The sequence below is a fragment of the Tribolium madens genome, unplaced genomic scaffold (assembly GCF_015345945.1).
Source record: "Tribolium madens isolate multiple individuals breed KSU strain unplaced genomic scaffold, Tmad_KSU_1.1 Scaffold_96;HRSCAF=242;Tcas5.2_LG5, whole genome shotgun sequence".
NCBI classification, from domain to species: Eukaryota; Metazoa; Arthropoda; class Insecta; order Coleoptera; family Tenebrionidae; genus Tribolium; species Tribolium madens.
The window spans coordinates 1,415,560-1,428,772 of NW_025401068.1; the positions used below are offsets into that span (position 1 = coordinate 1,415,560).

Genomic DNA, 13,213 nt, shown 5'->3' on the forward strand with positions numbered 1-13,213 from the left:
AAAAAAGAATTATGTATTACACTGCCATCATTCTTGTTCTTTGGGTGAGATGTGTAGCTTATACGCGTATTAATTAAAAAAAAAACAAGTGATGGAATATTCAATTTGGACAAAACTTTAAATTAATTTAACTATTTTTGAACTTTGACCTTAAAAACAGGAGAAAATCGCGAATAATCCTAATTTATTAACAAATACAGTTTTTAGATCAGTTAAACCCCGTCGGAAAAATCCATCAATTTTCTTTTAATGTCGTTATCTACATGAATTTCTATAGCAAGTCTTCCACCTTAAAAAAGAGGGCAAAATCCTTGAAATAGTTTTTTTTTGCCGAAATCGAAATTTATATTTCTTAAAAACAAGACAGAATCTTTAAAAAAGTGTAGTGTCCTGATTGAGTTATTCTGTAATAAATTTTGATTTTGACACAAAGATTGTATATTTTAAATTATTTTCATCACAAATTTCTTGTACTTTCACCACGAGATAACTGACTTTGTGTACTCATAATTAAACTCACAAATTCGTCTAAAAATCCTCTCTTTGTAAAAAACTCGTCTCAGTCCAGAAATTTGTACTTTTGGTCAAACTATTCGTGCAAAATCATTCTAAACAACCATAAAATGCAATCAGTTTGTCATCTGTTATTTGAAACAAACAAAAAAACAATCAACTGTAATAGGTATACGAAAACTTTACTAAATGTTACGAGAATTATCGTGAAAATTAAACCAAATGTTATATCAAAAGTTTAATCTGTACATTCAGTGGAAAGAACTTAGACTGAACTAAACACATAACTTTAAACACAAATCTAAAACATAGAAATAACTTATACAAAAAAAATCCTCGAATTACTTTTTGGATTTCTTGGACCGATGTTTGTCGCTACTTTCCTCTCGACTGCGCTTTTTCGAATCAGAATGGGAACTTCTATGATGACGATCCTTATCTTTCGAGGGTGAAGACTTCGATTTAGAACTTGAAGATTTACGTCTATCGCTATCTCTGCTACTATGTTTCGAACTCGAATGTTTGCTACTTGAGGAATGATGGTTGTTAGAATGTTTGCTCGGGGAACTTTTATGGTTGCTTTTACTCGACGAATGTTTACTGGGTTTGCTCGACTTGTGATGCGACGATTTTTTTCGCTCGAAAGTATCATCGAAATTACGTTCCCGGTCTTCCTCTGCAGCTTCCCGTTCCAGATCTGACCAGTCCTTTCCGGATTCTTCATCAGATCCCAGATCATCTTCTCCAGAACCGCTTTCATCGCTCTCTTCAGTATCTCCCTCCGAATATTCAGAATCTTCTTCGCTTTCTTCTGAAACACTTTCCATATCGGTCGGTTCGTAAACTTCATCTTCATCCTCAGTTTCTTCTTCTTGTGCTTGGGCTTCTTCGTCCGATTCCGGATCCAGGAACGTCCATCCGCCGCTCTCGAAGAATCCCTCAGGATCATCGGTGATGGTTTTCATAATTTTCACCCAATTCAACGATTGGACACCTTCAGAGTATCGTATGTCGCACGAATTGAGCCATTCTTTAACATGGTCCAGCATATTCATAGGAATGGCATTCACCATCGCCGTTTTTCTCTGGTAATCTTTAAAAACGAAAATCATATCAAAGTTTTTCAAATGGAATTGAACTCTTTCAAAATGGACTAATTCGACGTCTTCAAGAGTGATTACGAATGGAGGCCATTCGGTTAAATTGACGAGACAACCCGACGTCGGTTGGAGTAATACTGTTGACCGGTAGGGGGCGCCAGGAAAGCCGAGTTCTCGGAAGGGAGTGTCGAACTCAATTTCTTGTTTTGTCATGGCTTCAACCTAAAAAAATCAAAATTTTTATTCAAAAATCAAATGACAATACATATACTTGTCAAAAAGACAAGTAAGCCAAGTAAATTTCAATATACTTGTCAAAAAGACAAGTATATTGAAATTTACTTGGCTGTTTTTAGCGACATTTTTGACCCAATTTTAAATCAAAATATTGAATTGGGTTTTAAAGACATTTAGAATTTTTGCCAACGTAACACTTTTTTGAAAAAAAAAATTATTTAACTTTTTTTTATTCAAATTTTATATAAATATTCATAATATTTAAAAAAAAACGCCTAGGGGAAAGATGTGCTGTGATGATACGAATAGAATGCGACCAAAAAACTGAAAAAATTATTATTAGTTTTTAATGAAACGCGAATATTCATTTTACTTTGACAAAATTTGCCGCCCGAATATCCTCATTGAATAGAGCGCCCGATTAGAGTGGGGGGATACTTAAAAACTTGAAATAGCTGAAAGCTGGAAGTGAAAGATGAGCGTTTTGATAGGGGCAAAGATGTAAGTATGCACCAAGGTCACAATATGACTCGCATCAAAAATTTGTCAGAGAAATGTTCAGTTACATTCAAATAAAAAAAGTACAAAAGTGAAGTAGAAAGTAATAAATAAATGTTATAGGAGAAAATCAGCAAAGTAGCTGACCTCTGGTGGCAGGCAAGAAACTATCCAAATGGGGAAAACATATTTTGACACTATCAATTTTCCATTTTTGTCAATTTGACAAGTCAATGTAAATATGAGTACTTACAAGCATTTTTGCTTCGTACCTCATTGCCAAAACTATGTGGGAGGGTCTATTTCGATGCATTACTCTCTAAAATGGAGATTTCGACTTTTGTCATTATTATTTTAAACAAAAAAATACTCTTACAAAACGTTAGGTGACAAATTAAATAAAGCTTTTAAGTTGTCACAAAATTCCGTCAAAATCCCGCCAAAACGTCGCCGCGCCGTCGTCTAAGCTACGCGCCAAAATTAGGAAAAGAGACATCTGTCACATTAACCGTAAACTATTCAAATGGGGAAAACATTGAGGTTTTAGTACCATCTATTTATTGGCGGTTGATTTTCTCCTATAACTTTTTTATAAGTAAAAAAAAATTGAAATCAGTAAAACGCAATTTTTTTTTCCTTATTTTCAGTGACTTACATAGCCTAGGTTCTAGTATTTCTGGTACTAAGGCCTTTTGGTAAAAATATTTTATCTTGAGTAAATTTTTTTTTCATAACGTGGGATCCGGAAAAATGCCATCAATAGAAAATATACAGGTGCGCCAGAACTCGCGCCCCAGAGAAAATTTTCAAGTAAGGTAAGATACCAGGAACATGAAAAAAGTGTTTAAAAAATTGTATCTGTCAAAAAATTTTGACATTTATTTTTTGACATTTGACATTTTTTTTATATCTATTTAATAATACTGATGATCTTGTATATGTTTTTTTTACAATTATTTAGTAAAGGGACAAAAATTTTGGCAATAAAAGCCACAAATAACATTGAACAGAGTTACAATTTAGGATACAGCTTTTTTGTTTCCTCTTTTAATAGCCTATAGCAAAAAAACTTGGAAAATTATTTTTTCAACAGAAATAAATAGAGTCAAAGTGCAAATTTTAAACCCTCACAATTTCGAAATTTTTATACATAATTTTTTTTAACATTAACATAACACATCCATGTTTCTGGTATCTTACCTTATATGTCATTTTTCTCTGGGGCGCGAGTTCTGGCGCACCCTGTATTGTTCTGCCCATAAAATAAAATCACAATTTTTTTTATTGGTGACCCGTAAGTAATTGAGTTTGGACCTGGTAATAATAATCGTGTTGTTTAATTTGTTGTTTGTGTCTAGACAAAAATAAGGTCTATATCTCTTATGGCTTCTTCGATGGTTTTATTTTGTGCAAAAAAAGAACACTGAAAAAAAAAGGAAACTGAAATATTTTCTACATGATAAAATTCTTTGAATTTTTTCTGTGGTATTTGTGAAAATAGAATAACGATAAAGTTGATAGGTTTTGAATAATTAACATTTCAATATTGCAAATTTGAAACTTGGAATAGTTTATGGGAGGGTTTGCGGTAATTGGTGATCAGGCCAGAATTTCTTAAGAGAAGAAAAAGTTCCGCAATGACATTTATGACGTACCCAAGCTCTATTGTGAAGCCTCCACTCTATTGTCAATGCATTAGCAGCACATCATCTCAAACTTGACCATAAATTTCTAGAATTCCCATTTTTCAATATTAAAATGTTCATTACTCAAAATCTAGCAACTTTTACATTATCCAATTTTCATAGTGACCATTAGAAAAAATCAAGCAATATTATCATGTGGAAAAGATTCTAATTATTATTTTTTTCCAAATTTGGTTTTTAAAGTCCCACTGACATATGCTAAAAATTTTGAACAATATTAAAGCAAGAAATTGAAGTCTACATAATCCTTTATCGTTTGCACTAACAACTTTTTTTTTATTAATTAGAAATATTTATTTTTGCGCCGGCCCTAAAACCTGGGACACTCTGTATAGAAACGATCGAACTAAGGGAGCCCAAGAACTGGTTTTTAGTAGCGTTTTCGATAAAGTCTCGTTTCTCTTCTGTTACATTCAAACTTGCTACAAAATCTCTAACTTCTTTTTTGAGAATACTTGTCTCTAGTAACGTTTTATTTTTTCTAGCTTTTTTCTAAGAGAAAAAATTCACTTACGCAATATTGTGGCCAATTATTGGTTCCCCAAAATCATCATCAACAATGTTGTTATCACCTGCTGAAGCCCTAATCGTGTGATGTTCACTCCAGATTTTTTTTATTAATCGCGAATTCAAATTATTGTAATTAATAAATTGTAATTAAATTTTGTAAACCGACCTCAGGATTTTGGTATAAGAGTTTGCCTTATTTAAAAATACCGTATTCTTGGGTAATGGTTGCTTCCAAACATTACCTCCTTCACAGCTGCAACAAGGGTAGGACAAAAAATGTGGCGCGGCGGAACATAAAAAGACGATACAAAATTCGCGTTTTGATGACTTTCCCGTTATCAAATTTCAAAAATAAAAACACTTTTCTTTTCAGTGAAAAATGGTGATTCGTTGCCCTACTTTGTTTTTTCAAAAATATTTTCTATTATATGTTTTTAATTTTTTTTTCAATTAAAAACAAAAATTATGTTACGTTGGCGAGTTTTCAAATAATATTTTATGTACGAAACTTTTTTTCAATTATAAAAAATGTGAATAGTTAAAGAGAAAACAGAAATATAAATTCCGCGCCATCTGCCGCTTTAGCAACAAACTAAAACATGTTCCCCTTTAGCCTTAAGTCTTACCTTTTCGCAAAAGCTCTTAAACGCTGTTTTTAACTTGTGCCTCAATTCCCTTTCGGACTGCTCAGCGGCCAAATCATCTCTATCATGCATGTGCTGATGTTTTCCTAAATCCGTTGTGATTTCACCCACTTCCGTATAAAATTGAACATCCACATGCTTCTTCTTCCCAAACATAATCGCATGCTTTAGATGAAAATGCAAAAGTATGATCATTTCACCGTCGCAAGGTTGAAAGAATGCATTCTTAATATTATTATACAAAATATCAACTTTATCGCCTCTGACAGATGTGTAACGGAAACCATTACTATGAGCCTCCAAAGCTCCAGTCATACGCTTAGTGACGATATTAGGTCGTATGTAGAGATCTTTAAGTTTTGGATTGCCCTTATTTTGCGACAAGACCAGAGTGTCTTGTTTAACAAGATCTTCTTTCTCACGTTCTTCGGCTTCGCGGGTTTTGAATTTTCGTTGTACTTCCTTGATTAGTCGGAATGCAGTGTTGAGATTCGAAGAGGGAGGGGAAATTTCTCCGGGCTCTTTGGTGTTCAAACTGCGGTAGGTGACTTCTTTAACGAAAGTGGCTTCAGGTTGCTGGTAGTTGCCACCTTAAAACAATGAAAAAAAAATTATCAATTGAAGTGAAATAATTAAAAAACCCATGTATCTTTCGTGCACGTAGCAAATTCTGAGAAAAATTCTCTTGTAATAATGCAAGTCCAATTTTCAGAATGTGTAAATAACTTCAATAATTGAAAAAAATTGAATTCATAAAAAATGACATTGAAACTCTCAATTTAACATAATTATATTATTCGCTATAGTGAACAAAAAATATATTACTATACATAAATTCGTTGCAGCATAATACCCATAGGTTTTTTTCATTTTTATCCATACACCACGAAATACTACCACGACAATTATTACCCAAGGATATAAAAAAAACTCAACATTTATATAAAATACAGGGTGTAACATTAAAATAATGAGGACAAAGTGTAACATGACATTTCCCAGGTCAAAATAAAGCGATCTAACCCAACTTATCTTAAAACCAACTCACTCTTTATATTTTTTTTGTTTAAATTAATACACAAGCCGACATGATTTTTGGGGTTTGAAATGTTGTTGTCATTTTTTGCCTTGTTGGCGCTGATTGCAATCCACCACTCATTTTATTGTATCACATCAGGTTTTCAAAAAAATCTATATGGAATTTTTTACAAAAACATTTGATTTCTTTGTGAAAGAAGAATCTGTCTTACAACTGAAACCTATTGACAAATTTTAAGCCAAGAAGCTCCACTCAGAAAAAACATTTTAAAAAGTGACAGAAGTGGAGATAACTATGGCACGACTTATAATATTTATATTGATTGAAATTAAAGCGTTAATATTTGTATTCGGGTCATTATTGGACTGTATGAGTGTTTTATGTTTGAATAATATTCATTTTGAAAATTTCTTCAGTAAGTGTAAAAATGAATCCATAAAAAAATTACTCTCAGGCGTAACTTTTTGAACAAACGCAAAAGAAATCACTCGGAATAAGCATAATATAAATAAAAAATTTATTTTTCCCACGACCATAAAGGTACGAAAGTAACTGCTTCCATACAGCGAATTACGAGTACCTACGAAAGTTGGCGAAAGAAACTGAAACCTAAAAATTTTTTAATGTAATTTTAGAAATAATAATAATAAATGGTGAACGATCGAAATTTTGACTCGTCTTCTTAAAACTTATTTTTTTTTTATTTTAAAACCAAGGCCAATACAAAGATTTTATAAAAAATTGTTTAAAAATAATGACTTTCGAAGAAAAAAACAATAACGCCATTCGGATAACGTATAACAATAATTTAGGTTAAAATGTGTTGTTGTTAACAGATACAAAGTACTTTACAATAATAATAAAACAAAAAAATGGCACCAGACCATGTGTTTTTGATAGTAAATTGCCTATACCAAATTTTATAAAAATCAATTACTCAATTAAAAAGTTATTAAAAAAAAAACAAAAGTAATTTTTAAACTTTGACGCCCTCTAACTTTTTAAAGGTACAACTTGGTATAGAGAAAAGTTTACTCACAGGGCCGTCTCTAGATTTTACAGGCGCCGCGCCGTGGTGCAAAGTTCTGAGTGCCGTCCTTGTCATTTTTTTAGAAAAATTACATCTTTTTATTTTCAGTTGTTTCACAAATTTATTGAAATATGTATTCAACATTTTTACTCCAAAGAATCAAATATAAACACAAAAATTGTATCTTACCTTTTGTTCTTATGAAATCAACAGTCATTTAATTACTTTCGTATACTACCACTACCTCAATCGGAATGAATTGACTGCTACCAAAATAAAGAGTTGTTTTCAAAGAATTGTAGAAATTAATAAATGATAATATTCATTATAATAAAAAAATAGATAGGGTGCGTGGTTCAAGGAACCTGTACAAAAGAGGTCGCCGCCCCTTATCGTTTTCTAAGAAAAAACTATGTTTCTCAGAATACTAAAATGCAACACAATATTTTTCTTAATTGAAAAACAAGAAATTCATTGTATTTATACAGGTTGGATTATAAAAAACGCCCCAGTTATAAATTTCATTACTTTTTTAAAGACGTTACAATACTTCTTTGATAAAAGTTGAACAGTTTTTTGTTGTCAATCGTTTGCGCGTCTTAGATAAAATAAATAAAAACGTTCTATTTTTTTTCTACAGCCTATTCCCTAACAGGAAGGAGCATTGATTGAGCATCTATGCCAAACAATAGATAACAAGAAACTGTTTAACTTTGTTCTAAGAAGTGTAGTCATATCTTTAAAAATAATGGAGTTATTGCTTGGGCATTTTTCATAATTCAGCCTGTATAAAAGACATTTAATAGTTCAGATTGCTTTCAAATCGCTTTATTTATTTTGACCTGAGGAATCTCAGGTTAGCCCCGTATATTATTACGTTGTAATAACAAAATAAAACAACAATCAGTCAAGTACATTTTCTTACCATCGGTCCTGCCCATGGTGGATCCAGGATGGAAAAAGTTGATACGAAGATACGTATAATCGCCCTCGACCGACTGCGATATATTTTTAATGGTGGAAATATGGAACGGCACCGCAATCCCATAAATCGGCAAAATGACGGTTTCATATTTTTGATCCACGTAGAGTTTCAATTCCTTAACTTCAGGCACACGGGGCATTTGACTGACATTTTTATACGACACTGTGCTTTTTCTAACTTTCTCAACATCTTTCGATCCCGATTGTTTAGCTAGGCGTTCCTTTGCTTTCTCGTTCAACATCGAAGCTAATTCCTTTTGATGTTCTTTTCTCTTCTCTTCGGACGTATGTTCTGTCCTAAGTTTGGATTCCAAGACGGCGGTGCGTTTGCCCCTTCCTAGTATTTCAGGTTTTGGGGCATTTTCCTTCTCATCGTCGTTATCTTCATCATCGGACTCATCTTTAAGGAAAATTCCGATATTCTTGATTTTCTTCTTAGATATGGTGAGGACTGAGGCCGGTTGACCTTCATTCACCATCACAGTGTCGCCAATAAACAAAGCATAAGTTTTGCCTTCTTTATCGGTCGCATCTTTGTTTACCAGATTACTAAAACCCATGTTGACGTTGAAAACCATTCCTTTTTTGGCAGGGAGAGTTGTCTTCGGGCCAATCATAAGTGAGCTCTCTTTGAATTCTATCCCTGTTGCAAAACCGAAATTTTTCGTCAAATTATCCGCCAATTCGGGCTTTTCCTTTTTAACGAAATTGTAACCGGCTTCGTAAACCTCAGAAAGCTTGGTTCCGGCTTGTAGTTTCTTCAAAACTTCTTCTTCAAGAGTAACGAGAAAATTATAATTGTTTTGTACTTGTTCGCTTGGGTTTACAAGCAATGTACGGACAATATTTGAACAGTAAGACTTATACCGGGCCCCAAGTGAACATATAATGGCCCCAAAGTGTAGAGTGTTCTTATCACTCACTACACTAAATTTTAAACTGTAATTACCCCCTGACTGAATTATGGCAGGATAACACATATCAACCTGAGACACATCAACACCAGAAACGTACTTTTTGTCGGCGATTGCAGACTCCACGCCTTCTGCCAGTTTGCTGTGTTTAACTTTACGATCCGAGTCAATTATCTCCATTATCTGATCTTTGAGATACTTTGTAAACACATCAACACTTACCATGCAGGCTTTTTTAATAGTTATGATTTCTGAGTCTTCTTTTGGCGACAGTAAATAAGCAATTGCTGCGCTTACATCAACAGTTTGGAAGTTAACTTTAGACAAAGCGGCTCGCCAAGCATCCATGAAAGCTCCCGGATAGTTGTCTTTAGAAAAGATCCCAATTGTTTTTCCATTTTTGCTCTCTTTAATGGCATCAATGAGAAGCTTGAAATTGGCTTCGTCGCTCGTACGGTCTCGCACATGCAAAGACAACTGAATCGCATTCTCGTCTTTGGTTTCCGCTTGTCTGAGAAAATCAATTTTTTTCTTACTGGCCAGGAAGTGAGCTTTCTTCTCGGTTAGAACCATAATGGTGTCGGTGAGTTCGTAGCCCAAAAGCCAGGTCTGGAGGGCCCCCGATTTGCTGTAAACAACTTCATCGTCCACACCGACGGCTGTAACCAAAGCATCCATCTTAGAGAAACCATTCTCGCTCTCCGATTTTTGCCAGGCACTGTATAACTTCTTTAAACGGCGATGAAAAGTTTCTTTGTCTAGATTTATATTTGCCATTGTGGATTATTACATGAGATATTTACACATTTAACGACACAACACCGCGGCGGCGTTACATGAAGAGAAGGCGCCAGTTCGTGTTAGACGTTATTTTGCGCACTTTGCGCAAACACAAAAGAGCGGTAAGTCGGAAATGTCAACAAAATGTCACAGGATTGCCACCACACTAACACCAAATAAACTATTATTACAAAATAATTATTTATTATTTAAAAATAACACACTCATATTTAAGAAAAAAGTAGCGCTAAAGCTAACAACAGACGAAATTTAACAAAAACTACTCCTTTACCTAACAAAACAACGTAAATTAATCAATTGAAAATAAAAATCTTTTTTCCAGTGACACCACCATAACGCAAACTTCCGTCACTAATCTTCTACTTTATTTGACAAAACATATTTCACAAATTGTGTTAATTTTTCTCAAAATTTCATGGTTTTTCCATTAAAATAAAACGTATTTATTGCCAGAATCATGGCTTTGAGTCGTATGTTTCAGATGAACGAGTTATGGTAAGACATAACCTAACTTTTCCACAATTAACCCCAGACTTGTAGCACCCCTCGAAACTCACTTTTTATAAGAAAATCGCCTCCAAAATCCGTACGCAATTTTCGTCAACGCAACAATGACCCTGCCAAGTCCAACGTAAGCAGCATTGAAACTCCGTTCCAAGACGTCACTTTAGGAGGTTCAAATTTACACCCCCGCAATTTGTGGAAACCGTTTGGATTTACAATTGGGGTAACATAGAACTGATGTACGAGAACAATTACACAAAGTTTGATTTTAGTTTAGTGCTGCTTGCTTTGTAGGCGCAGCCATTTGGGAGTATGAGACCATGAGAGCACATGCAATAAAAATGCTGAAAAAACCAGTAAGACTATTTAAACGTCAAGCAGATGATTTCCATTCGAGATCTGTAAATATTTAAATTGCAAGTAATTGGATTCACCTTGTGCGTTTTTAGAACACATTATTGAGACAATTTGAAGAAAAGTGGAAGCTTTTGACGCCTGGTGAAAAAGTTTTTGTACCAATTTGCCTTATAAATGTGCTTGTTTTCGGGGCGTGGAGGATACCGAGATTGCAACCCTTTATGTTGAAATATTTTTGTTCAAATCCTGGAAGCAAAAGTGTGTGTTTGCCTATGATTTTATCAACTTTTAGTCATTATTCAGGGTTCCATCTCTTGGCCAATATGTATGTACTTCATAGTTTCAGTACAGGTAAAATGTTGTATTTTGCCTCCACATTTTTGCCAACTCAAATTATTTAGGTGCAGTACACAGTCTAGGTAAAGAACAGTTCCTAGGGCTGTATTTAGGTGCAGGGGTTATTTCAAGTTTTACCAGTTATGTCTATAAAGTGATTACCAAACAGCCCGGCTTATCACTAGGAGCTGTAAATACACTTTTTAAGCAAATGATTCAAATTTTAAGTTAAATTTTATTTTAGTCTGGGGCTATTATGGCAATTTTGGGCTATGTTTGTACCCAATATCCTGAAACCAAATTAGGAATTATTCTACTGCCAATTTTCACATTTAGTGCAGGCGCTGTATGTCATCAAATTTCGAAATTTATTCCCCTAAAATTTATTCTTTTTATAGGCAATTAAAGTAATCGTGGGGATAGACACAGCTGGAGTTTTGATGGGATGGAAATTTTTCGATCACGCTGCACATTTAGGAGGAGCAGCTTGTGGAATGTAATAAATCAAGCTATTATTATTATTTCTCTAAATGCAATTTGCAGAATGTGGGCTTTATGGGGCAACCAATATTTGTGGGCTAAAAGGGAACCTATTCTCCACTACTGGCATGAATTTAGAGGTTCTATAAAATAATTATTTCCAGTATTATTAAACTTTGTAATGTATATAATTATTTATTAAAATATTGACAGCATTTTTATTTGCAACATGAGTAAAACCTTTACTTTTGCAAGTGCTCCATGTGATATTTAATATGTTCCTCTATGTAAGTAGCAATATAATAATAACTGTGATTATAACCATCTCGTTTTTTGTAAATTATTGGGACGTGGTGGGTCTTGCAAGATTCTATCAAATTTTCTGGTAACAGTTGTTTGGCATGCAAGAAATTATCTTCAGATCCCTGAAAAAAAAATTAATTATTTTTGCAAACATGAATACACTTTTTACCTGATCTACAAAAAGCTCCAATGGGGGTCCATTGTAGGTCTTGACCAATTCAGTGGCGTCCCATTGTGCCCATTCACCCGACTCTTTGGGCCCCAAATAACCACTAAACGCCTTGATACCCCAAGGACAGTTAGATGGATTGCAAATGGGGGCAAAAGCAGAGACTGATTTAAACAACCCTGGATTTTTTAATGCGCAAATTAAAGCCCCATGTCCTCCCATACTAAAAATAATTTATTAGTTTTTTTCAGAGAAAGATACTCTCCATACCTATGCCCCATTATTGACTGTTTTCCACTCAATATGGGAAAATTGTCACTAATAAGCTTCACCAATTCACTTGTAACGTAACTATACATCTTGTAATTATCTTTCCAAGGCTTTTGGGTAGCATCAACGTAAAACCCAGCCCCAACTCCAAAATCCCACGATTCGGAATCACCATCAATGTTCAGATTTCTAGGTGAAGTGTCAGGATTGACAATAATAACCCCGTGTTCAGCTGCATATTTCTGTGCTCCTGCTTTTTCTATAAAATTAGCCTCTGAACAAGTTAATCCTGATAGCCAATAAATAACAGGAAGTTTTTTCTCCTCTGCTTGTGGTGGTAAATAAACACCAAATTTACTGACACAACCTAGGGTTTTGGATTCGTGGGAAAACACCTTCTGGAAGCCTCCAAACATCTTGTTTGAAGAAATTTCGCTCAGGGTACCCATCTGAAGATGATATGAGCAATTCTTTACCTGTTTAGTTACAAATTTTACCTTATATACCAAAAGTCTTAAAAACTCTTTTTGGAAAATTTTAATCTTACTAGTTAACTCGTAACCGGTTGATAATCTTTCCGGTGTCCGGAATTTATAAATAAATCAGTTGATATGAAAAATTTTGCAATTTGTCAAATTTATAAAAACATTGGAACTACTCTTGTGTGCATTATACCTACTATACCACTAACTCTGCTAATTCATAGTTTTTACCTTTTTATTTTAGAAAAAGCTACTATCATTACGAGATACAATAAAAAACAATTTTACAACAAAATTTTAAAAACTGAGGAAAATTTGTAGTTCTACTTGCAGTAG

At 33.9% G+C, this 13,213-nt stretch overlaps 3 protein-coding genes across 4 annotated transcripts; 1 reads left to right on the forward strand and 2 right to left on the reverse strand.

Annotated features, from left to right (window-relative positions):
• Nucleotides 1-738: 738 nt before the first annotated feature.
• Nucleotides 739-10,072, reverse strand: LOC123013945 (FACT complex subunit spt16). The gene is made up of 3 exons (XM_044412826.1): nt 8,203-10,072; nt 5,191-5,798; nt 739-1,835 (listed from the first exon to the last, which is right to left on the reverse strand). The coding sequence occupies exons 1-3, from the start codon at nt 9,950-9,952 to the stop codon at nt 855-857; spliced, it is 3,339 nt and encodes a 1,112-aa protein (XP_044268761.1). The 5' UTR covers nt 9,953-10,072; the 3' UTR covers nt 739-854.
• Nucleotides 10,073-10,307: 235 nt separating this feature from the next.
• Nucleotides 10,308-11,886, forward strand: LOC123012718 (presenilins-associated rhomboid-like protein, mitochondrial). Its single transcript, XM_044410810.1, has 8 exons — nt 10,308-10,471; nt 10,517-10,703; nt 10,753-10,881; nt 10,930-11,188; nt 11,239-11,363; nt 11,418-11,519; nt 11,572-11,669; nt 11,717-11,886. Exons 1-8 carry the CDS (start codon nt 10,434-10,436, stop codon nt 11,805-11,807), a joined length of 1,029 nt encoding a protein of 342 aa, XP_044266745.1. The 5' UTR covers nt 10,308-10,433; the 3' UTR covers nt 11,808-11,886.
• LOC123012719 (S-formylglutathione hydrolase) lies at nt 11,836-13,042 on the reverse strand. Of its 2 annotated transcripts, none has more exons than XM_044410813.1 (4): nt 12,902-13,042; nt 12,396-12,844; nt 12,126-12,348; nt 11,836-12,078 (listed from the first exon to the last, which is right to left on the reverse strand). In XM_044410813.1, the coding sequence occupies exons 2-4, from the start codon at nt 12,842-12,844 to the stop codon at nt 11,896-11,898; spliced, it is 855 nt and encodes a 284-aa protein (XP_044266748.1). In that variant the 5' UTR covers nt 12,902-13,042; the 3' UTR covers nt 11,836-11,895. The 2 variants fall into 2 exon arrangements, with proteins under 2 accessions (XP_044266748.1, XP_044266746.1); XM_044410811.1 differs by having other exon boundaries at nt 12,893-13,036.
• Nucleotides 13,043-13,213: the final 171 nt, after the last annotated feature.

Bases quoted from the DNA above. Each gene is read 5' to 3' on its own strand.
- LOC123013945 (XM_044412826.1), bottom strand. From the start codon at position 9,952: ATGGCAAATATAAATCTAGACAAAGAAACTTTTCATCGCCGTTTAAAG. The intron at 5,799-8,202 runs GTAAGAAAATGT...CATTGTTTTAAG, and splicing joins CACCATGGGCAGGACCGATG to GTGGCAACTACCAGCAACCT. The intron at 1,836-5,190 runs GTAAGACTTAAG...TGATTTTTTTAG, and splicing joins TTAAGAGCTTTTGCGAAAAG to GTTGAAGCCATGACAAAACA.
- LOC123012718 (XM_044410810.1), top strand. From the start codon at position 10,434: ATGGCTTTGAGTCGTATGTTTCAGATGAACGAGTTATG. The intron at 10,704-10,752 runs GTAACATAGAAC...GTTTGATTTTAG, and splicing joins CGTTTGGATTTACAATTGGG to TTTAGTGCTGCTTGCTTTGT. The intron at 10,882-10,929 runs GTAAATATTTAA...GTGCGTTTTTAG, and splicing joins ATGATTTCCATTCGAGATCT to AACACATTATTGAGACAATT.
- LOC123012719 (XM_044410813.1), bottom strand. From the start codon at position 12,844: ATGGGTACCCTGAGCGAAATTTCTTCAAACAAGATGTTTGGAGGCTTC. The intron at 12,349-12,395 runs GTATGGAGAGTA...AATTATTTTTAG, and splicing joins CAGTCAATAATGGGGCATAG to TATGGGAGGACATGGGGCTT. The intron at 12,079-12,125 runs GTAAAAAGTGTA...TTTTTTTTTCAG, and splicing joins TGGAGCTTTTTGTAGATCAG to GGATCTGAAGATAATTTCTT.